At 49.3% G+C, this 23,522-nt stretch overlaps 2 protein-coding genes across 3 annotated transcripts; both read left to right on the top strand.

Moving 5' to 3' along the window:
* Positions 1-2,816: 2,816 nt before the first annotated feature.
* Positions 2,817-7,323, top strand: Znf48 (zinc finger protein 48). Its single transcript, NM_001401773.1, has 2 exons — positions 2,817-3,244; positions 4,738-7,323. The coding sequence occupies exon 2, from the start codon at positions 4,749-4,751 to the stop codon at positions 6,519-6,521; it is 1,773 nt and encodes a 590-aa protein (NP_001388702.1). The 5' UTR covers positions 2,817-3,244; positions 4,738-4,748; the 3' UTR covers positions 6,522-7,323.
* Positions 7,324-12,370: 5,047 nt separating this feature from the next.
* On the top strand, positions 12,371-23,470 carry Zfp771 (zinc finger protein 771). Of its 2 annotated transcripts, none has more exons than NM_001400761.1 (3): positions 12,371-12,722; positions 13,099-13,248; positions 22,472-23,470. In NM_001400761.1, exons 1-3 carry the CDS (start codon positions 12,609-12,611, stop codon positions 23,282-23,284), a joined length of 1,077 nt encoding a protein of 358 aa, NP_001387690.1. In that variant the 5' UTR covers positions 12,371-12,608; the 3' UTR covers positions 23,285-23,470. The 2 variants fall into 2 exon arrangements, with proteins under 2 accessions (NP_001387690.1, XP_008758155.1); XM_008759933.3 differs by having other exon boundaries at positions 12,619-12,722; positions 13,086-13,248.
* The last annotated feature ends 52 nt before the right edge of the window (positions 23,471-23,522 follow it).

Below are 23,522 nucleotides of genomic sequence, written 5' to 3' on the forward strand. Positions count from 1 at the left end.
GGGTAGAGGAAGCAGCAGATGAAGATCTATAGACCCATCAGCTGTAACTTAGAGACAGGACAGTTACACAGCGTGTAGGGGAGACTAGACCAAAACAACAGGCTTGGAGCAGAGAACAGAGAAACAGGGAAGGACTCTCTTTTCTACTCCCCTCCATTGCTTGCAGTGTTTGAATACTGAGGTCTAGGATACCACAGGTTGGCTGCACTTGGATTGACTAAGGGATATGCAAAAGCCAGTATGTTTGGAGTCCTTCGGGTGCCAGGTAAAGAGAGGTCAGATGTTTGGCAAGAGGCATCCCAAAGGCGAGCCAAGAGGTATGCAGAGCTATTCCCATGGGTGAGGAAGAGGGGGAGGTCCTAGGCCTGAAGTTCAAAGTGTCCTCAGTATACAAGGAAGACAGAACTGGGAGACAGCTGTCCAGTGGCTCATGATCTCACTGAATGGGGGCAAGGGTTAAAACCCTGAGAATAGTACCACACTTTTGAGGGAACCCACAAGGCAGAAATGGGGAGCTCAGAAATAAACCCTGACCCAAAGGGAAAGGGTCCAAAGCAGGATAGGTACTTCTGCCTCCAGGAATACCAGATATTTGGTGAAGCATTTATGCCAACAGAGAGGGATCATCTACCAATCACCGGTGATAGTAGGGCCAAGCATCAGTGGGCTAGAAGGTGGATCTGTTGCAGGTAGAGCTAGTGAGTAAGGTCCCAGAGTGGCTTTGACCCCTGAAAGGGGTTCCAATGTTAGGGTTTTTTGTATTTATCTTGGTGGATGGGGCCAAGGAATGTGCAGAGAGCACACCACATAATCGACCTATAATAATGAGATTTATTGGAGGGCACAAAAAGGCTGATTCTGAGCAGGAATGAGAGCAAGAAAATGTACCATCGATGGCATGGGCTTTTTTTTTTTTTTTTTCTCGGAGCTGGGGACCGAACCCAGGGCCTTGTGCTTGCTAGGCAAGCGCTCTACCACTGAGCTAAATCCCCAACCCCTGGCATGGGCTTTATAAAGGGTATGGCAGCTGGTGATGACAGGGCTGCTGGTGCTGGGTTGCTGAAGGCAGGCTGAGTTGTTAGCATTCTGTCCAAGCTCCACCCTCATAGTTACTTGGCAACAGCCAGGTATGCTCTGCCCCACAGTTAAGTGGCATAGCCAGATGTGCATGACACAGTAAAAGGGGCTACTTGCCCCCTCCTCTCTCTCTTGCTCTTGCCTTCCTGCCCCCACTCCCCATTCCCTTCCCCTCTCTCTCCAAGTGCTCATGACTGGCCTCTACTCTCTCTCTGCCCCTACTAAACTCTTAACTCCCCTCCCCATGCCCTGAATAAACTCTATTCTATCACAGTGTGGCTGGTCCCTCAGGGGAAGGGAATGCCTCAGCATGGGTGTGCAGAGGCATCCCCTTCCCCGACACCTCCATGGAACAACTCCATATCTCCTCTCTCTTTATCTTTTCATAAACACATCGCTGAAGTTCTGGAATGTGGGCAGTTCCTAACACACGTCCCACCTGTGACCTCAACTATAGATGGCACTATACTGCCTGTTCCAGAAAACAGCAACCGTGTCTTTGTTCTAAAAAGTTACGACCATCTGGCAAGCTTACACTTGTTTCAAATGATTAGCCACCTGTTGTTATGACCACCTTGTTACGTTCACTTCCGTAACTCCACCTACTTGCAACTCCACCTACTTGTAACTCCACCTACTTGCTCACCAAATCCCCCGTTTGGACACCCCCCACACCCGGAGCTATAAAAATCTTATCTTCCCTAGTCCAATGCTGACCTCTTGGATCCATCTTAGGAGGCATCCCGAGTACACGAATAAAAAAGCTTGCTTTAATTAATTTGGCCATGATGATTTGGGTCAGTGGTTTTTCTCCCAGCTTTGGGATTAACAGGACCCGCAATCTTTTTTCTTTCTTCTTCTTCGTTTTTCAGTTAAAATTTGGAGCAACGGGGAGGGGGCGCAGTGCACCAGTGCATGTGGAGGTCAGAGGACAACGTGCACTTTCCTTCCACCACATGGGTTCCTTGGATAGAACTCAGGTTGTCAAGCTTGGCGACAACCACCTTTCCCCACCGAGGCATATCATTGGCCCGATTCTCTATGTCTAATGATTTGTATGCTTTTCTTTAAAACTGACAGCACTCAAGAGACAAGACGATGCGTGTTTAAATTTTTATCTCTTAACTTCTGCTTTAATGTGAGACGCTAATACATAATGAATTAATAAAAACCCCGATAGCCCTCGCTTTAGTGGACTAAAGACTCTGGGTACTCACCTCTATAAAGGAAAATCTGCCTACAACATAAAATCCCTGGATTATGGCTCTAGGGCCTGGGACCCTTGGAACATGGCCCCACCAAGATGGAGGCAGGGTTTTATTCTTCAGTCCCTCCCTGGGCATGGCCTTTGCAAAGCTGGCAGCCAGTCTTTGTTTCTCTACCTTTGTCTCCGCCTGTCGTCCTTTGTTCTGTCTCCCGCCTGTTTCTCTCCAGGATCTCTGCCTCTTAGGGCCCCTGACTCCACTTGGGTGACTCGACGTTTCTTATCTGTTTCTATATCTCTTTGTCTCTGGTACTCAGTTTCTTGGTCCTGTCCCTGCGCATCGTCTCTCGCCGACAGTGCCCTGACTCGTGGCTCTCAGGCTAGAACTTGGCAGGCTCCTGCTCGACCTGCGTGCCCCCAGCCCCGCCCCGCCCCCACTCCGAGCTGTGCTTTGTTTCCCCCGCCTCGGCGCCCCGCCCCGCCCGCCGGCTCTCCGTTTCCCTTTGTCTGCTTCGGTCTCTCCCACTTCATCCCTAGGCTCTTTCCCCGTTGTCCCACGCGGGCAGTCGGACCCCGCCGCGCCAGTTGACCAGCCGAGGAGGCACGCCACTAACGCCGCAGGGCACGGCTAGAACTGGTGCTGGCCGCCGCTGCCACCGCCGCCGAGCCCCCGGCTCCTCCGGGTCCTAGAGCGGTTCGCCGAGGCCCGTGCTTCCGCTTCCCGTCCCGCCCCGCGGCGCCCGGGACGTGGGCCGAGCCCCCTCCCGGCGTGGCGTGGAGCCCGTACCCGAGCCGCTGGCTGCTGGGTCCCTGTTGTACTGCAGGGAACAGGGCAGCGGGTGCCCTCGGAGTCACCAGGGCCGCGTCCCGGTCGTGGGCGGACGGTGCAGCGCGCTACACAGCCCTGGGGCGCCGAGCTTCGCGGCGCAGCGGACTTGGAGCGGCCGAGAGCCAGCGGCACAGGTGAGGGCGGCGGGCGGCGCCGCGCTGATAGGTAATGGATGCTTGGGGACTCCGGAAAGTCGGACGTGGGCGAAGGGACGCGGGCGCCAAATCCGAAGGGAAGAAGCCAACGTTTCTGAGCACCTACTGTGTGCCAGGCCGTGAGGGGCATCCTCCCTAACGCTCTCCCCTCCCCCTTCACTCAGCCCTACTGCAGGCCTCCAGGCTCAATTGTGGTAACCTCCGGTGCTCTTTCCTCAGCGTCGTTCTGCAGCCAGTCTGGTATAATCCAGCTCTAATACTGGCTCCCTTCTCAAAACCTTCCTTAGCTTTCTTATTTTTATTATTTAAAAGCTTTTGTGAACCTAGTGTTAAGTACAGACCTTGTGTGCGCAGACTAGTCTCAGTATCCTTTTCCAAATACCCGCGATCCTTCCCTTAGTTTTGTTTTTGCTGCAGAGTAATGCCGGTCCTTGACTTCTTATCGCTTGCCTCTTGTGACAGCAGGGTTGCTCGGAATCCACAGTTAGAATCATTGCTACTTTGTCTTTTCTCCTACACCCCATATCTGTATATCTGTAGGGAAGTAAGTACATACAAGATCGTTGAAGTTACTGGGACAGAATAGAGTCAGTGGGGTGGAGAATTCAGAGTGGGCAGCAGAGTAAGACAGTCTCAAAAACTGGAGAAAAAAAACACGGAAATTCAATCAAAAAACCACATACAAGGTTTTCTAAATAGAGATACTGTAATATAACACAGGCTTGGGTAGATAGGAATTAGAAGCTTGGTCATTTTCTAACTTTCATGTGGTGGTGGCACATGTCTTTAATCCTAGCACTCAGGAAGCAGAGGCAGGTCCACCTCTATGAGTTCTAGGTCATCCTGGTCTACAGAGTTCCAGGACAGTCTCTCTACACAGAAAAACCCTGTTTTTGGAGAAAAAGAAAAAAATTGCTTTAATTCTCTTTGTTTCCATGAGTGTAAAACAAAGAGACTAATATTACTACTAGGACTTTGAAGGTCCCTTATTGTTTTGTTTACTGATTATTGGTTAAAAACTGTAAGCCAGGATGCTGGTGCATACCTAGTGTCCCAGGACTTGGTAGGCTCAGAAAACTTTGAGACAGGTTGTTACTATGTAGCTGACCTTGAAGTCAGATCCACTTGCCTCTGCCTCCCCAGTGTTGTGATTAAAAGCATGTGCCATGGCGTGGGGCAGGACTGAGAGTTGAAGGCCAGCCTGGGCAAGTTATCAACGCCCCTGTCTCAGCTGAGGATTGCAGCACAGCAGTACATAGGAGGAGTGGGAGACAGATAATCGTGCTCCTAAGTTCAGCTCCTAAGTTCAGCGGAGGGAGAAAATTCAGGAGGTCATGCATCATTAAAGAAGTCTTACTGAGGAAGTTACTGGAGGTTGCCACTAGGGGTAGTGCTCCAAAGGCAATAAAAGGAAAGGTGAGGTTGAGCCAAAGGGTGAGATTTATAATTCTGTTTTCTTTCTCTCATTCTAGGATCTGAGAATATGGAGGCTTCTCCAGTGGATGAGTTTGAACATACACCACAGGAGAGGGATGGCCCAGAGTTCAAGGAAGAGGAGCAGTTAGGCCCGGGTCATGAAGTAGGAAATGCTTCTCTAAAACCTGAAGGCATTCAGAGCTGGGATGACTTATGGGTCCGCAGAGAGGGTCTTGGAAAGCATCAGCCTCGAGATGCAGTTCCCCGGGTCCTGGGAGAACCCAGATGGGGACAGGGCAGTAATGACCGAGCTGCGGTGTGTGGTGAGTGTGGCAAGAGCTTCAGGCAGATGTCCGATTTGGTAAAACACCAGAGGACTCACACAGGGGAGAAGCCCTACAAGTGTGGTGTCTGTGGCAAGGGCTTTGGGGATAGCTCAGCCCGAATCAAACATCAACGAACTCACACTGGTGAGAAGCCCTATAGGGTTCGGCCACCAGCCCCAGGTCCTCCCAAGATGCCTCGGTCTCGGATTCCTGCTGGTGAACGCCCCACTATCTGTGGTGAATGTGGCAAGAGCTTTCGGCAGAGCTCTGACCTGGTAAAACACCAGCGGACACACACAGGAGAGAAGCCCTACAAGTGTGGCATCTGTGGCAAGGGCTTTGGTGACAGTTCTGCCCGAATAAAGCACCAGCGAACACACAGAGGGGACCAGCTCCCCCGGCCAGTGGTTCCCCGACGGCAGCCCTCTCAGGCAGCTCCAGAAGCTACACACAGACCTAAGGCCCAGGACAAGCCATATATCTGCACTGACTGTGGCAAGAGGTTTGTGCTAAGCTGCAGCCTACTGAGCCACCAACGCAGTCACTTAGGACCCAAACCCTTCGGGTGTGATGTATGTGGAAAGGAGTTTGCACGGGGCTCGGACCTGGTGAAGCATCTGCGGGTACACACGGGTGAGAAGCCCTACCTGTGCCCTGAGTGTGGCAAGGGCTTTGCTGACAGTTCTGCCCGTGTGAAGCACCTCCGCACCCACAGTGGCCAGAGGCCTCACGCCTGCCCAGAATGTAACCGCAGCTTTAGCCTCAGCTCCACTCTCCTCCGGCACCGCCTCACCCACATGGAGCCCCAGGACTTTAGTTTCTCAGCCTACCCAGTAGCCCCGCTCATCCCTAGCCCACCTCCACCTCCTCTTGGCACTAGCCCCTCACTGACGCCTCGAAGCCCCTCACAGTCCAGCGATGGGCCTTTCGGCCTGCCTGGCTTGGAACCAGAGCCTGGGGGCCCGCAGGCTGGGGAACCACCCCCACCACTGGCAGGTGACAAGCCCCACAAGTGTCCTGAGTGTGGCAAAGGTTTCCGCCGAAGCTCTGATCTGGTGAAACACCATCGTGTTCACACAGGGGAGAAACCTTACCTCTGTCCTGAGTGTGGCAAGGGTTTTGCTGACAGTTCTGCCCGAGTCAAGCACCTCCGTACCCACCAGGGCGAGCGCACTAGACCACCACCACCACCTACTCTCCTGCGGCCTCATAATCCACCTGGTTCTGTACCCATAGTCCCTCAGTCTCGAGTGCAGGGCCAGCCCTCTGGACCCAGCCAGCTTCATGTGTGTGGCTTCTGTGGGAAAGAGTTCCCCCGGAGCTCAGATTTAGTCAAACACAGGCGTACACATACTGGGGAGAAGCCATACAAATGTGCCGAGTGTGGCAAGGGCTTCGGTGACAGCTCTGCTCGGATAAAGCACCAGCGTGGGCATCTGGCCTTAAGGCCCTTTGGGGTAGGGGATGGTCTGCCAATGCCCCTTCAGGAGGAGTCACCAGCAGGAATGGAGTGACGGGGAGGGTAGGGAGGATAGAAGCCCAGGGTTACGGTGCGGGGGTGAGGAGGACGTGAGTAGCTAGAAACAGATTAGAGACTACATAACTTTCATGCTCAGGAAACTGTGTTAGGTGTTGGGACCTTGCCAGTATGAGCTGTGTCACAGCTTCTAGCACAGATTAGGCCCTTGATTGTTGTAAAATTGATAAGCTGGCCTCAATTCTAAAATCCTACTGCCTCCTGTTAAGAACACACCCCTCAGCTGGACAGATTTGTGTCCAAACTTTAGTTCTAGAATTCAAGAGGCAAAGGCAGGCAGCTCTCTTGAATTCATGGCCAGGCTGATCTAGAGAGTTCCAGGTAGGCCAGAACTTCATGGTGAAACAGAAAACAAAAACCTTGATCCTCCAACCTCAGTCTGGGAGAACAGATTGTTGGAATTTTAGGTGTCAAGACAAGGCAGAGGCATCTTGACGCCCCTGAGGGTGAGGTATTGCTGTGGAGAAAGCAGTTTTCACCTCTGCTGTGGGTCACAGGACATGGTTTTATCCAAGAAGGGCACTTTGGGAAAGAGCTTATACCTGTATGCTTTTGCGGGTCCTTCCCACTCAGACACTGGGACACTGATGAAACAAGAGCCAGCAGGAGCACTCAGATTCCCGTCTGGATGCAAAGCCTAGGTCATCTTGGACATCTGCAAAGACAGCCTGCTGAGCAAGAGCAGGGCCAGTGCAGGCCAGAGAAGCTTCAAATCTCCACGGCTAAGTGTTTGTCTGTCTCCTTATTAATAAATAGCCCCGTGTCTGAGGTTTGCTGTGCGTGAATGTATATATGTGGTGTACGTGGGTGAGTACAAAGTCCAGGAGGCTGAAATAGGTATAGAGGCTGCCATAGGCAAAGCCCTCAGCCATGATATTTAAATGGGTCCCATGCCTTAAGTCTGTTAAATAAAAGAGATTGTCTTAGACAACTAAGCTGCTTTCATTGGAAGGTGTCAGGGGTCATACCTGTAGTCCCAAAATTTAGGAGGATGAGGCAGAAGGATCACTGGGGTCTGAGACAGGCTGGGTAGTCTTCAGGTCTGTCAACTGATTCCCTAATCCAAGGTCTGGTCACCCATAAGAACCTAGCTACAATATGGACCCTTGAAAAGGTTGTAAGGTAGGTGCCAAGGAGGGAGGACCAGTGACTGGGAAGCGGGAGACTGGTGATCAGTGAGCCTGGCAAAGCGATGCTAATTCATCAGCAAGGGATGTTGGGAGACCCCAGACCTTTAAAAAGTCAACTATTTCCCCAGAAGTGGAGCTTCCTCAGGAGCAGGAAGCAGGTTCCTGTCTAGGCAAGGAAAGGAGCGACCTAATTGGCCAATAGCAGAAATCATTAGCTCCAGTCATCTTATTTGGCAAGTTCGTGCCAGACCTGGTTACTCAGCTAATTGTTCAGGAAGTCACAGGAGTTCTCCCCAGAAATCAGGCCCTTGAGAAGCTGAATGCATCCCTGAAATCCTGGAACTTTGTCCCAGGGGCCTTAGAGACTTGTGTATGTCAGTGCATGGGCATCCTGTTGGCCCTGAATGGAGCCCTTTGAGGGACTTTAGGAAGGTTCTCCCTGATGCTTTGTCTCCTTTCTCTAACCCCAGTGAACTTTGTGAATTTCTGTTAGGCCGTGCCACTTGACTGTTCCACTGAAAACTTGCTGCTTACACACTGTGTAAAGCACAACTCCTGGGCCAGATGGGTGGCTCAGTGCTGAAGAGGACCTGTCTGTCTCCAGCACCCATACAGTGGCTTACACACCAGCCGTAGCTCCATTCGGGACCTGGCACCCTCAATTCTGTTGCACCAGACATGCACGTGGTGTGTGTAGATACATGCAAACATACACACAAAATTTTGAAATATTTCTTTTTAAAAGATGGAAACCTATGCTAATTCCAAAGACTAGAGGAGGAAGACCATCAACCCAGATCACCGTGGCCAAATTCAAGCAAGCAAAGCTTTTATTTGTGTACATGGGTTGCCTCCCCCTAAGGCAGGATATGAGGAAGACGAGGTTTCATAGTTCAGGAGTTAGGGGTTTCCAAATGGAGGATTTGGCAGGTAAATGGGTGGGGTCACAGAAGCATTACAGAAGCATAAGAAGTCCTTAAGGACCTCTTGAACCAAAGAAACAAGGTGGTCATAGGTGTCCTACAACCTTTTGAAACAGGCATGATTGCCCTTCCTGGAACAGGCAGCACAGAACCATTTGTAGTTAAGGTTACAGGTGAAGCAGCTGAATCCTTGAAAAACAGGTTTAATCAAAAGCAGGAATGGATCTAGTTGGTCTTCACTATAAAATGACTTTTAAGCCTAAAGTGGAGGCAGGGTAGTAGTCATAACTCCAGGTAGTCATAACAACCTTTTGAAACAAAGGTAGGGTTCCAAAATGGTGATAAGCAATTTTTTTTGCAACAAAGACATAGTTGCCATTTCCTGGAACAGGCAGTGCAGAACCATTTGTAGTTAAGGTTACAGGTGGCCCAGTCCTTGGAAAACAGATTTAATCATAATCAGGAATGAGCCTAGTTTTGTCTTTACAATGGCTTTCAAGCCTAGGATGGAGGCAGCTGGTTCATCAACGCCCGTTAGCCTTAGGCCTTCCACTTACATCGCTTTTTACAGAGTAAAAGGCTGAGAATTCAGCTGAGACAGTTAAAACTCAGACTTAGAGATTTGAAGAGGACTGATCCAAAACAACTGAGATAAACAGCCCACTGTGTCCTGTCTTGTGGATTTTTAAGTTTTAAGGAAGATTCTGAGGTGGAAGGTGTATTATATTTATGGGTGTAAGACGTCTCCCTCTCCCTTCCCTAGGATGAGTCATGTTGGGGTTCAGGAGTCCCTCCAGAGTAACTTGGATTCCAGAGATGAGCCACCACGCCCAATCTTCAAATTTCTGTTCTCAGTCCTATCAGGAGCTGATGCCCACAAACCACACGGACACTGACCTCAAAGACAGGGATGGTAGGTTGAACGCACACCCTCAAACTGATTTTTCTCTCTCAACTTACAAAGGCTAAAACTGCAAAACCCACAATGGGTCCATATGCAGGTGCAGGAAGGGCTACCCAGTGGTCAGCTCTGACTCAAGCCACTTTAGACAGAAGAGTTCATATGGACCTTTGATTTGATGGGTCCTACGTAAAGCTTTGTGGAATCCCTCAAGGTTAACAACCTCATACAGAACATAACAGATACGTGATCAGCACAACCTTGCTGTGAGTTTTTTCTCTGTGTCAATGACTGGCAGGCATATTACAGCAGCAATATGAAATAGTTGGCAGGCATGGAACAAAATGGCTGCAGCTCTGCTGGGGAGGGGACAAGCCTCAACAGATCAGATCCTTTTAGGTTATTTCTTTCCACGTTACTCTTGAAAAGCCCACAAACAGGGAGGGGGGAGGAATCAAAGCCACAGTAATGAAGAGAGTCTTTGAGAAGGCAGACCTTCCTTGGTGCACATGGATGGCAAAGTGGTGTAGGGCTATAGTTTTTTATAAACCAAACCCTAACTGCCACTTTAAGAATATTTAACTAGAGTTGGAAAGAGGGCTCAATCGATAAGAGCATTTACAGCTCTTGCCGAAGATTTGGTTTGGTTCCCTGCACCCATATGATGGCTCACAACCATCTGTTACTCCAGCTCCAGATCTGATGTCTCTCCTAACTTCGTGGAGCTCCTGCAGGAATGTGGCACACAAACATGTATTCAGGTGTGCACAGATACACATTAAAAAAAAAAAAAAAAAAAAAAAAAGACGGGTTGGGGATTTAGCTCAATGGTAGAGCGCTTGCCTAGGAAGCGCAAGGCCCTGGGTTCGCTCCCCAGCTCTGAAAAAGAGAAAAAGAAAAAAAGAAAAAAAAAGACATTTTTTTTTTTTTTTTGGTTCTTTTTTTTTTCCGGAGCTGGGGACCGAACCCAGGGCCTTGCGCTTCCTAGGTAAGCGCTCTACCACTGAGCTAAATCCCCAGCCCCTAAAAAAGACATTTTAAGAAGCTGGAGTGGGATTGGAGAGATAGCTCAGCGGTTAAGAGCACTGACTGCTCTTCCAGAGGTCCTGAGTTCAATTCCCAGCAACCACATGGTGGCTCACAACCATCTGTAATGAGATCTGATGCCCTTCTCTGGTGTGTCTGAAGAGAGCAACAGTGTACGTATATAGAATAAATAAATCTTGGGCTGGGGATTTAGCTCAGTGGTAGAGCGCTTACCTAGGAAGCGCAAGGCCCTGGGTTCGGTCCCCAGCTCCAAAAAAAAAGAACCAAAAAAAAAATAAATAAATAAATCTTTAAAAAAAAAAAAAAAAGCCAGAGGGCTAGCTGATCTGTCAGAGGCACAGAGTTTGGTTCCCAGCACCCATGTGCATGTGCATTCCTCACAATTGCTCTAGAGTCCGCCTCAGGAGGTCAGACATCTTCTTTCAGCCTATTTGGGCATCTGCAAGCATGAGGGCACACATAGACATGTATCTTTTTAAACAATAACCTTAAAGCATCTAACTGCAAAGGAGGTTCTGACCATCAGAAGGCAGTTCCAAGCCTCTTCTGCTACCTCATGCCCTGCTCCCCTACCCAGTCTGTTTAGTCCTCCAACTCTTTCCTTTTGAAATGGAAGTTTTTATCTTTTGCCCAGGCGGCTTTGAACTCAGGATCCTCTGGAGTAGCTTGGATTCCAGATGTGAGCCACCACATCTAACTTCAAATTTCTGTTCCCAGTTCTATCTGGAGCTGATACCCATGGGAGGGAGTCACTAGACACTATTGGTAGTATCAGAAGTGTGTCTTATGAACACAAACTGTCCTCTCTGCTTTTATCTTCCTGCCCTCTATTTTTCTTTTTTTAATTTTCTTTTTAAAGATTTTATTTATGTATATGAGTACACTGTTGCTGTCTTTGTGCACACCAGAAGAGGGCATCAGATCCCATTACAGATGGTTGTGAGCCACCATGTGGTGGTTGGGATTTGAACTCAGGACCTCTGGAAGAGCAGTCAGTACTCTTAACTGCTGAGCCATCCATCTCTCCAGCTCCTTTACTATTTTTTCTTTCTTTTTTTTTCTTTCTTTTTTTTTGGGGGGGGGGGAGCTGGGGACCGAATCCAGGGCCTTGCGCTTGCTAGGCAAGCACTCTACATCTGAGCTAAATCCCCAACCCCTTACTATTTTTTTATTAAAAAAAAATTATATAGACTCTCACTACGCAAGCCTGCCTGGCCTTCAACTTACAAAAATCCACCTGCTTCTGCCTTCCCTATGCTGAGTGGCACCATGCTCATTAAAAATAGAGTGATAGGCAAGATAGTACGGTAATATTGTGAGTGGATTTGACCTTGGGCTATTTCCACCCACACTACCAGTTGTCGGAAAGGTTTCCTTACTGTATAATTTAGGCAAATCAGTCCTCTCTGAACTACCTTGAAGCGCGTATGTAAAGTGAGGCCGTGATCCTTTGTGCTGAGCAAATGTGCAAGTGTGTAAAACAGTAAACTTACAAGAACAGGTACCCAAGCCAGGCGTGGCAAGTCCTGCCTATACCTCGGGATTGAGGGTGGGAGTGCAGAACTAGAACTAGGTTTACATCTAGTGAGCCTTTGACTCAAGTCAGAAAAAACACACGGTAAACGAAAGCGACAGATTGGGCGGTGGTGGAGCTGGGCCGCAAGCGGGCAAACAGCAAGCTGCCAGGAAGGCCAGTGGACGGGAAGGCGACGCGAGAAAGAACGAAGAAGGAAAAAGGAGGGGAAAGAAGAGAGGAGGCGACAGGGCCCACTCTCCAGGCCGGGCGCCAGCGAGAGGCCCAGACCCGCGGGAGCGCACGTGGCCAACGCGGGCACAGCAATCTCGGTGGGGCGTCGAGACCCAGCAGCGGCGGAGTCCGACTGAGGGTGGTTAGAACTTGGTTGCGGGGCCTTGAAGGCCGGGTTAGGCATCTTCTGTTCGTTAGGAGTTTCCGGGTCGCCGATACCTCAGAGTCCCGGCTCCCCCTCCCGGGGCGGTTAGGCACAGAAGCCCAGGCCTCAGGCCTCTCCCCTAGGGGCGTGGCCAGATGCTCTAGCCAATGAATGGCCGCCCCTGGGGCCCCGCCCCGCCCCCGCCTCCGGAGCCGCGGCCTTCGCAGAGCACCCAACCGCCCCTCGCCCAGGCCCGGGGCCGCACGAGCACCGAACCTCGGGCTGGTGAGTGCGCACTCCACCCCAGGGCTTCAGCTCCAGCGGGCCTTCAGCCGGTCCCTTAGCGCTCGGGTCGCCGACCCAGGCTCCGGGGAGTGACTCAGCGCGAGGAGGGTGGCAACTCGCGGGAGCTGGAGATTCGAACTGTTCAGGGCCCTGAATGTCGGGATGAGTGGGGTGAACGGGTGTCTTCCGAGCTGGGCCCTGGGCAGTGCCGTAGCGTGGGGCTGGGTTAGGGTGGATGGGAGAGGACTAGACTCCGAGCCTGGGCAGGGCGGGGGAAGCCACGGCTGCACCGCCTTGTCTGGGCCGGGGCCACAGTGGGGGTGGGGGTGGGGGTGGGGGGCGGGTCCTGAGCCTCTGATCCAGCGCCCCGCCTCAGGACACCAAGATGCCTGGCGAACAGCAGGCAGAGGAGGAGGAGGAGGAAGAGATGCAGGAGGAGATGGTGCTGCTGGTGAAGGGTGAGGAGGAGGAGGGTGAGGAGAAGTATGAGGTGGTGAAACTCAAGAGCCCTGTGGACAACAAGGAGGTACGTGTTATACCCTGATCCCACCCCCACCCTCGAACCTGTACTAGGTTCACGGTCCCTCAGATAGAAGTCAGAAATCCTGCCCCCCCCCCCCCCCCCCCGTCTTCTCCTGGATCCGAGATCTAGAAACTCAGAATTGGCCTATCCTTGTGCCCTCTGCCCTCCGACCTGATTGGATAGACGTTTGGCCCACCGTGAAAGCCAGACACCATGCTGAGTCCTGCTTGAGGCACTGTGCCACTTGAGTGGTTTCAGTCTCTATGCAGCTTGACGTCTGTAAACTCACAATCCTGTATCCTGAGTCCAGATATAGGAGTAGCAAAGGCCAGAGGTCAGGGAAGACGAGGTCAGGCGACAATAACAACAGCTACCTTATGCATAGTTTACCGTGTGCCTGATGCTATTCCAAGCACCTCAGTCTAGTTTGTAGGTAGTATTCACTCCATTTTATAGGTGAGGAACTGAGTCTTAAGACATTTGGTAACTGACCTAAGTGACTGCCCCAGACAGAAAGAATGGCTTTGTCAGTCGGGAGCTATGGGACAGCAATTCTCTCATACTGCTGCACAGCTCCAGGCAGGTTGGTTGGCAGACCATGCTGGAACCTGGGTTTTCTTCTGAAGGTTTTCAGGACATCAGAATGAATTAGAGCCTGCCTTTTGAGACCTTAACTTTCACCAGCTATTTTACTTCCCAGAGCTGTCAGAACCCTGGACCGTCCCTGTGTCGTGTCAGTAGACTTGAGTTCAGTCGGAGGGTTCTGGCTGCCTTGGGTTTTAGGGCCTACACCTCAGGGGATTAAAGTCTAGCTCCCCCTAGTGGACTTGATGAGTTGTTGGGAAAGGAGACCTTGCTAGGCCTCTTGCACTCTTAACTGTGAAGTACTATTCTTCTCAGCCTTCTTGTCTTGTCATCTTCACCCAGCTTGACTTTCAGACCCTGTGTACCCTTTGGTTTGAACACTAAGGACCTAGTGCTCTAGAGCTTAATTAAGATGGACTTCCATTCCCATCACCTCCCTGTCAGCTGACAACGTTTTGGCCTTCTTAATTCTTCTTGCAGTACTAAGGATCAGACCAAGGCTTTATGTACGATAGCCAAGCCTTTTCTATTGAGACAGGGTCTCAGCCAAGCTGCCCATGTGGGCCTAGAACTTATTCTATGGTTCAGGCAGGCTGTCCTTTGACCTTGGCCTTCCTATTAATTGAGTGGGTCTCAGGCTTGAGCAAAGCCACTTGGCTTCGTATCGTCTCTGTGCCTCAGTTTCCTCATTCGTCAAAGGCCAGCATAGCAGCACTTCCTCTTGGAGATGTAAGGATTGAGTGAGTTAGAGCTATGCCTTGCACATAGCAGTGTGTAAGTACTTCCATTTTGTCTTTGTCCCTGTGGGTTTGTGGTATATGTGAATATGTGAACCTACCTGTTCTGAAGCTGGGCAGGGACAGCAGGCACCCGCTCCAGTACTGTCCACCTTCTTCCCTTGCCAGGCTCTCTCAGTGAGGGCATTCAGTGTGGACCTTGAAGGTTTGTGTGGGGAGGGAGGTGGCTGGTAGAGGTGAGGAAGGGCAGGCAAGAGCCAAGGCTCACAGAAGGTAATGCTAGAAGATTTTGTTGGGGCCAGAGTGTGAAAGGCTGTTAAGCAGGACAGGGTAGCAATTTGGGCATACTGTGTTCTGTCTTGTGACACAGGAAGTCTTAAGCCAACTGATAAAAATGATTAGATTTTCTGTTGAAAAGAACCCGTGGTAGGGAGCCAGGGATGTATTGTCTGTAGAGCAGTTACATGCAGAAAGTGCTGGTCCCAGGGCCACATCATCAGGCATGGTGGCATAGACAGAGGCCTCAGGACGAGGGATGTAGAGGAAGGAAGATTAGGAATTTGGGGTAGGGACCACGGAGATGGCTCTGGAGTTAAGAGCACTTGCTGCTCTTCCAGAGGACCCAGGTTCAATTCCTAGCACCCATATGATGGCTCACAATACCTGTAACTCCAGTTCTGAGATCCAGTGCCCTCTTCTGGCCTCCAGGGACACCAAGCATATAGGCAAAATATTCACACACATCATGAATTGTTTTTATTTATTTATTTAATGTAGGAACATACCGTTGCTGTCTTTAAACACCAGAAGAGGTCATTACAGATGATTGTGAACCACCATGTGGTTGCTGGGAATTGAACTCAGGACCTCTAGAAGACTAGTCAGTGCTCTTGACCACTGAGCCATTTCTCCAGCCCAGAATTTTTTTTTAAGGTCTAAGTTACCCTCAGTTATGTAGTGGGTTTGAGACCAGCTTAGGCTACATGAAACCCTGTATCAAAGATAACAACAAAACCCCCAACCAACGAAAAGCCCAACAACAACATCAGCTGTGAAGGTTGGAGGCTTGCTTTGAAGTAGCAGCAGTAAGAGAGAGAGGTGTTTGGACACCACCACTGAAACAGCTTAAACGGAGGGATAAAGAGAAGGTTCATCATGAAAGTCATCAGAGCTCTGTTGGGTCAGATTGTATAGTATCAGGTAGTGAGCAAATCCTAGCTCTACCAACTTTGCCTCAGCTTCTTCAGTAGTGAGCACAGAGTGTGCTGGCACGGTGATGATGCACACCTTTAGTGCCAGCACTCAGGAGGCAGAGACAGGACGCTGTCTGAGTTTAAGGCCAGCCTGGTCTATGCATCAAATTCTAGGACACCCAAGACTGTATAGACAGCCTCTGTCTGAGACAGACAGATGAAAGCGTCAATCTGGAATCTGAGTAAGTGGATATGGAGGAGGGTGAACCAGTGGAGGTTATAGACAGGCACAGTTGGCCCTTGGCCAACAAAATAGCACAATGACCTGCCTCGTGGCTTCCCTTATCCTCTTTTGTCCATGCACATGTTAACTATCTCAAAAGTGCCTTCCAGCCAGCATCATACTGCATTCCTGTAGGAGGACTACAAGTTCCAGGCCAGTATGGTCTACATGGCAAGTGCCTGTCTGGGTTGTGGCATCCAGTACCAGTAGATGGTGATTATTACAGCATTGACAGTGTCAACAGTGGCTGTTCTTTGTTAAGAATAGGCGTCAAGGGGCTGTGGGTATAGCTCATGGGTAAAGCTGGCCTTACTGTGTGGGTCAGTTCCCAGGCCTAGAGGAAAATGGTCTCTAGTGATGCTACACTCAGAGTGTGGAGTAGGCTTTGTCTGCCTGTAAAACTATGATCTGTCTGAACTTTCAATTATATGTATTTGAGTTTGAGTATGGGGTACAGTGATTGCCATGGTATGGGGTTATCATGGCACCTGTGGCACCCAGTGGACAACTTTCCTTCTACCAGGGTGGGTCTTAGGGATTAGACTCAAGTCATCAAACTTAGCACCAAGTGCCCTCACCAGCCTGACAGCCACCTCATGCTCAGCTTCAGAAACACGTGACCCTGAACCAAACTGTGGTTCAGCCCACAAACTTTTGTCCGCTGTGCACCTGCTCTCTCTGGCATAGCTCTTCTCACCTGCAGACCAGACGGCTTCACTTTACACTTCTTGTTTATTGAGATGGGGTCTCTTCCTTATGTATGGTGCTTAGACTGACTCTGGACTTGTGATCCTCCTGCTTCAGCTTCCAGATTGTGAGGCTTGCAGGAGTGCGCTGCCACTCTCCACCACAGGGGGATGGACTTAATGTTAAACATGCAGGCAGATCATGGGAACTTGATAAAGTAAACGTTTTTGTTTCTGCAATGCTGGAGATTAAACTTAGGGTACCACTGAGCTATATCACCAACATAAGATGAAATTTTAAAAATTCTTAGGATTTATTTTTATTGCGAGGCAGTGGTGGCACAGCCTTTAATCCCAGTGCTTGGGAGGCAGAGGCAGGTGGATCTTTGAGTTTGAGGCCAGCCTGGTCTACATAGTAAGGTCCAGTCAGGGAAACACAGAGAAACCCTTTCTTAAAAACAACAAACAAAACTAAAACCAAAAAGAGATTTACTTTTATGTGGACAAGTGTTTTGCCTGCAAGGTATGTGTACCACATATGTGTGTCCCCATAGAGGCCAAAAGAGGGTGTTGGAACTCCTGAAATTGAGGTTCTAGATACTTGTGAACTACCATGTGGTTCTAGGAACTCATTCTAGGTCCTGTGTTACAGTGGCCAACACGCTTAACCACAGAGCAATCTCTTTGACCCCTAAAAGGAGGATTATGGCACAGTAAATCTTGAGTGAGGCATGATATTCACACTGTCCTTGAACCCTATATAACTGAAGAACTAGAATTCCTGATTCTCCTGCCTCTGCCTCACAAGTGCTGAAATTATAGACTTGGAGCTGGCTGGAACTCACTATCTAGTGGAGTCTGACCTTGAATTTCTGCTTTCTGTGTCTACCTCCGAGTGCTGGGCTTACAGTCGCATGCCACCATGGCTGGCGCATGCAGGGCTGGAGATTAGGCCTAGGATTCCTGTACGCTAAGGAACTACTGTGCCAGGTGAGCTACAGCCCCAACCTGAGACCGCCTGTCTTTCACAAGTGCCCAGGGGTTCTGATGTGGCTAGTCTTATAGAGAGCTCACTCTCGGAGGTTGTGTTTTATATTCTGTAAGAAAAGATGAGGATTGGTGAAGGTTTGGGGAGGAGACAAGCTCGCCATGTGACCTCACACCCATGGCTACAGTTGCATCATAACAGACAAGTTCAATCCTTGGTTCTGCCATTTATTAGCTGTATGGGCTCAGGTAATCAGTTGATGTCTGTGTCTTATTTCTTCATCTAAGTGGCTGGACCACTTAACACAAAGGATTGTGAAGTTTTCATTTGCTCATTTTGAGGTGGGGTCTCTCTATACAGCCCAGGCTGGTCTCAAGGTCATGATCCTCTTGCCTCAGCTACCCAAATGCTAGGATGCTGGTCACTACCCTGGCCTTATCCATGTCTGGGGGCTGCTAGACTCAGACCATTACCAAGATTCTTCTCCAAGTGCCTAAGACCCCTTCTCCTGGGCTGCAGACAATGGGGATGACCAATGGGAAGGATTTCTTTCTCAGAAGTCAGTGAAGCTAGTGTGAGGAGGTCCCCAGGCTGGGCAGTGACAACTTAGAGAAGGTGCTGGGGAAGGGTCTACAAGAAAGGTCATCTCCACTGTGGTGTTGTGTTGAACAGACTCAGAGATGTCACAACCTGGGCAAGGGAGAAAGTGTGGCCTTGGAGTACTTCAGACTGGACCTCCCCACAGTATCTACTTTAATGGGGAGGCTTTCTTGGAGAAAGATAGAGACTTAGAGAGGAGCTTCTGTCCCCCCTGCTCTGAATTCAGGGGAAAGTTGCACCTTGTTATGCTTTGTCAACTCAGTCTCTCTAAGCCTTGGAGTTCTCTGCTGTCTGGAGATAACCCTGTGATCCCTGTACTCAGCAGGCAGAGGTAGAAGGATTTCAAGTTCCAGGCTAGCCTGGGCTATTATGGCAAGGTAAGAAACTCTGAAAACAAAACAAAACAAAAAAGCAAAAACAGAATAATCCTGTGTAGTGGAACACACTTTTAATCCAGCAGTCAGGTGGCAGAGGCTGGATTGTCTGTAAGTATAAGGCTAACCTGAGCTAAACATTAAGATACTGTCCCACCTGACTGAGGGGTGACAGGAAGATTTACTGTGCTAGCATACATAAAACAATTACATACATACACACACACACACACACACACACACACACACACATATACACACACATATATACATGTACACATATACATACATATACACACATACATATATACACACATATACATGTACACATACATACACACATATATACATACACACATACATACACACATATACACACATATACACATACATATATACACACAATATACATGTACACATACATACACACATACACACACATATATACATACATATACACACATACATATATACACACAATATACATGTACACATACATAAACACACATATATACATACATATACACACATACATATATACACACAATATACATGTACACATACATAAACACACATATATACATACATATACACATACACACATACATACATACACACATACACACACATATATACACATATATACATACATACACACATACATATATACACACAATATACATGTATACATACATACACAGACATACACACACATATATACATACATATACACACATACATATATACACACAATATACATGTACACAAACATACACACATACATACACATATATACATACATATACACACATACATACACACATACATACACATACACACATACACACACATACATACATATACACACATACATTCATATACACACATACACATACATACATATACACACATGCACACATACATACATACACACACATACATACACACATATTTTAATTATGTTGTTGTTGAGACAGGTTCTTGCTATATTCTCTAAGCTGGTTGAGAACTTGTGATCCTCCTACCTCAGTCTGAGTGCTGGGATAATAGGCATGTAGTAATACTTAGACTGTGTTTTTTTTCCTTTAGGTATATACTTATAATTTAATTTCTAAATTAGGCGGCACAGTAAGAATTTAACAATAATAAAATAGAACCATAACTATATGCTGTAATAAAAGTTGTTTTAAACTTACAAATTGTTTATTTCTGGAATTTTCCATTTAATATTTTCAGACCATGGCAGCTGGCAGTCGAAATAAAGCCACAGTTAAGGGAAGATTATTATTATTATTAGAACCAGAGTTTTCTGGGCTGATTGCTAATTTCCCAAATTGTCATATCTTCTAGTTCAAAGCCACTTTCTTTTTGATTTGTTTTTTGTTTTGTTTTGAGATAGGCTCTCACTATGCAACCCTGGCTGGCCTGGAACTCTATGTAGATGAGGTTGTCCTTAAATCCACAAGAGATGCACCTACCTGCCTCTGCCTGCTGAGTGCAGAGATTAAAGTAATGTGCCACCTACCTGGCCCCAGTCTCTTATGACAAAGGGCTGATGGCCTTCAAGGTGCTCGACAGCTCCTGAAAGGGAAGGTCCTACTCTTTGTCACTTAACGTTTTCCGGTGGTATGTCCTTCTCTGTAAAAGGACGGTTTTGGACTGAATACAGGAGAGGCAGCATGTGTCTTGTCCTGTGTGTCAGGTGGTTTTTTAGTCATGAATTAATGTTTTTGTTTGTTTGTTTGTTTTCTGTGTGTTTGTTTATTTTTAGAGGTCTTTGTAATCCTGACTGTCCTGAAATTTGCTTTATAAACCAGGCTGGCCTTAAACTCACAGAGATCCTTCTACCTCTGCCTCCCAAGTGCCAGGATTAAAGGTCTGCACCACCACACCCAGAATGAATTAATGTTCTTAACTGCTTGGTTGACAATACTCATCTGTTTTACTAGGGGATCACTTCACTGACCACCCCACCCCCACCTGTTTCCCCCAGTCCTCCTCACCGTCAGAAAGGAAACTGCACCTCATTCACAAACTTCCTTCATGGATAGAAAGTTGTGCCATGCTCTCAGCTATGTAAACATGGCATTTCTCCTTTTATGAGAAGAGGGTAATGTGGCTTTAATATTCCTCATCATTCTTTAGTTCAAAATGTTTCCCCTTCACCTGTTTTTTACACAGCATTCTTTCCTTTTCCTGAGTTTATTTCTTGAAGTCCAGACTGACTCAAGCTTCAGAACTTCAAGCCTCAGAGCAACATTTGGCTTTTTCTGCACAGCTTAAAGTGCTTGCTCGAAAACCTGAAGAGTCTGGGCCTGGCCTAGCTGTCCCTGTCTTGGCTTCCGCCCACACTTGCCAACTGGCTGCTTATTCCAGCTTCCTTCTGCAATTCCCCGGGAGACCTCTTCTGTCTCTAGGCTTTAATGACCATTTATAGGCCAAACACCTCTCATCTCCACCCTGGCTCCTTCTGAGCTCCAGCCAGCCAGCCCCAAGCATACCTTTTTTTTTTTCTTTTTAAAAGATTTATTTATCATGCCTGAATACACTGTTCCGCCTGCATGTACACCTGCATGCCAGAAGAGGGCACCAGTTGTCATTACAGATGGTTATGAGCTACCATGTGGTTGCTGGGAATTGAACTCAGGACCTCTAGAAGGGCAGTGCTCCTAACCTCTGAGCCATCTCTCCAGCCCCAGATCTTACTTCTTACCTGTTTCCCCTCTGTACATGGCAACTCCCATCTGGGCAGTTTCTGAACCTAAACACCTTAGTTACTTGGGGTCTGGGATGGTGGCCCACACCTTTAATCCAATAGTCATTTTGAGTCTTCATACCTGGAAGCCAGTTTGTTGCCATCTCTTATCTCAACCTGTAAAGTGGAGAGAGAAACCAACTTCTCACTGGCTCTACTTTCTACTTGCTTCCTGGGCTTAGACCAACTAGTCTTCCATCATATGAATCAGTAGCCTCCTCATTCTGTCTTCTCCTTCATTTGGGTTCCCAAAGAGCCTTTAGAATGTGTGATCGTCATTTTCCTCATCAGAATTATCAGAAATCCCTCATAGTGTTTCTCTATCTCATTTATACTGAAAGCTTAAGTCCTCCTTCCCAGGTCCTTGACTACTACCTCCTGTTTCCCCCCCTCCCCCCATACCTTACGCCATCACAACAGTGTCTTCCCAGCCTATGTGTATCTGCAGCATTCCAGCAATACCTGCATTAACCCATTACTCTCGTAGTAGGTAGGATTTCTCCAGGGCTGAGGAAATTTGTAGGCAAGCTCTCTGTCACTGCTACATTATCAGCACTTGGGTTTTGTGACAGGGTCTCCATATGTAGCCTAAGTTGGCCTGGATCTCTCTCTCTCTTTTTTTTTTTTCTTTTTTTCTTTTTCTTTTTTTCGGAGCTGGGGACCGAACCCAGGGCCTTGCGCTTGCTAGGCAAGTGCTCTACGCTGAGCTAAATCCCCAACCCCTGGCCTGGATCTCTTGATCTGCCTGTCTCACCTCTACGATGCCAGTATTACAGACACCTGGTACTTTATATCTAATATCAAATCCCCAGTGTCTCTAACTATATAACCTATAACGTGCCCAATAAATTTTGTGAATTAATACAGGTAACTGTAATGTCAGCTGGAAGTGATGTATTAAGTCTTGTAAGGCGCACTATCACGGAGGCAGGCACAGTTCCCTGTTTCACAGATGAACTGAGGCTCAAAGAGTTTGCAGTTTGCAGGGGCCTTTTAAGGCTGACCTATCCTCCCTTTGCCTGCAGGTTGCCAGCCAGATGCCAGTGCCGTCGGCCGACCCGGCGCGCCCCCACGCGTGCCCAGACTGCGGCCGCGCCTTCGCGCGCCGCTCCACACTAGCCAAACATGCGCGCACGCACACGGGCGAGCGCCCCTTTGCGTGCACGGAGTGCGGCCGGTGCTTCTCGCAGAAGTCGGCACTGACCAAGCACGGTCGCACCCATACAGGCGAGCGACCTTACCAGTGCCCGGAATGCGACAAGCGCTTCTCCGCCGCCTCGAACCTGCGGCAGCACCGGCGGCGTCACACGGGAGAGAAGCCGTACGCATGCGCACACTGCGGGCGGCGCTTCGCGCAGAGCTCCAATTACGCGCAGCATCTGCGCGTGCACACGGGCGAGAAGCCTTACGCGTGCCCGGACTGCGGACGAGCCTTCGGCGGAAGTTCGTGCCTGGCGCGCCACCGACGCACGCACACGGGCGAGCGCCCGTACGCATGCGCCGACTGCGGCACGCGCTTCGCTCAGAGCTCGGCGCTGGCCAAGCACCGGCGCGTGCACACGGGCGAGAAGCCGCACCGCTGCGCCGTGTGCGGCCGGCGCTTCGGCCACCGTTCCAACCTGGCGGAGCATGCGCGCACGCATACGGGCGAGCGGCCCTACCCGTGCACGGAGTGCGGCCGGCGCTTCCGCCTCAGCTCACACTTCATCCGCCACCGTCGCGCGCACATGCGGCGCCGTCTCTACATCTGCGCGGGCTGCGGCCGAGACTTCAAGCTACCCGCCAGTGCCACAGCCGCCACGCCCACCGAGCGCTGCCCGGAGTGCGAGGGCAGCTGAGCCACGGCGGGGAAGCGAGGGGCACTTGGGACTTGCACCTGAATTGTTCCTTCCATGCCTGCACCTGGGTCGGGGTGCTCTGGGACTGGGCGATAGGGAATGTCCCACCGGGGATCCCTAGAACCATGCCTCGTTCCCAGCTACATTTCCTTGGCCCTTCTGAGTGAATAAAGTATTCTATCCTCACTTCACGATGCCTGTAAGTGAGGTGGGTGGGAAGGGGAACACTAGGTATAGA

This window comes from Rattus norvegicus, chromosome 1, assembly GCF_036323735.1.
Source record: "Rattus norvegicus strain BN/NHsdMcwi chromosome 1, GRCr8, whole genome shotgun sequence".
In the NCBI taxonomy this organism is placed as follows: domain Eukaryota; kingdom Metazoa; phylum Chordata; class Mammalia; order Rodentia; family Muridae; genus Rattus; species Rattus norvegicus.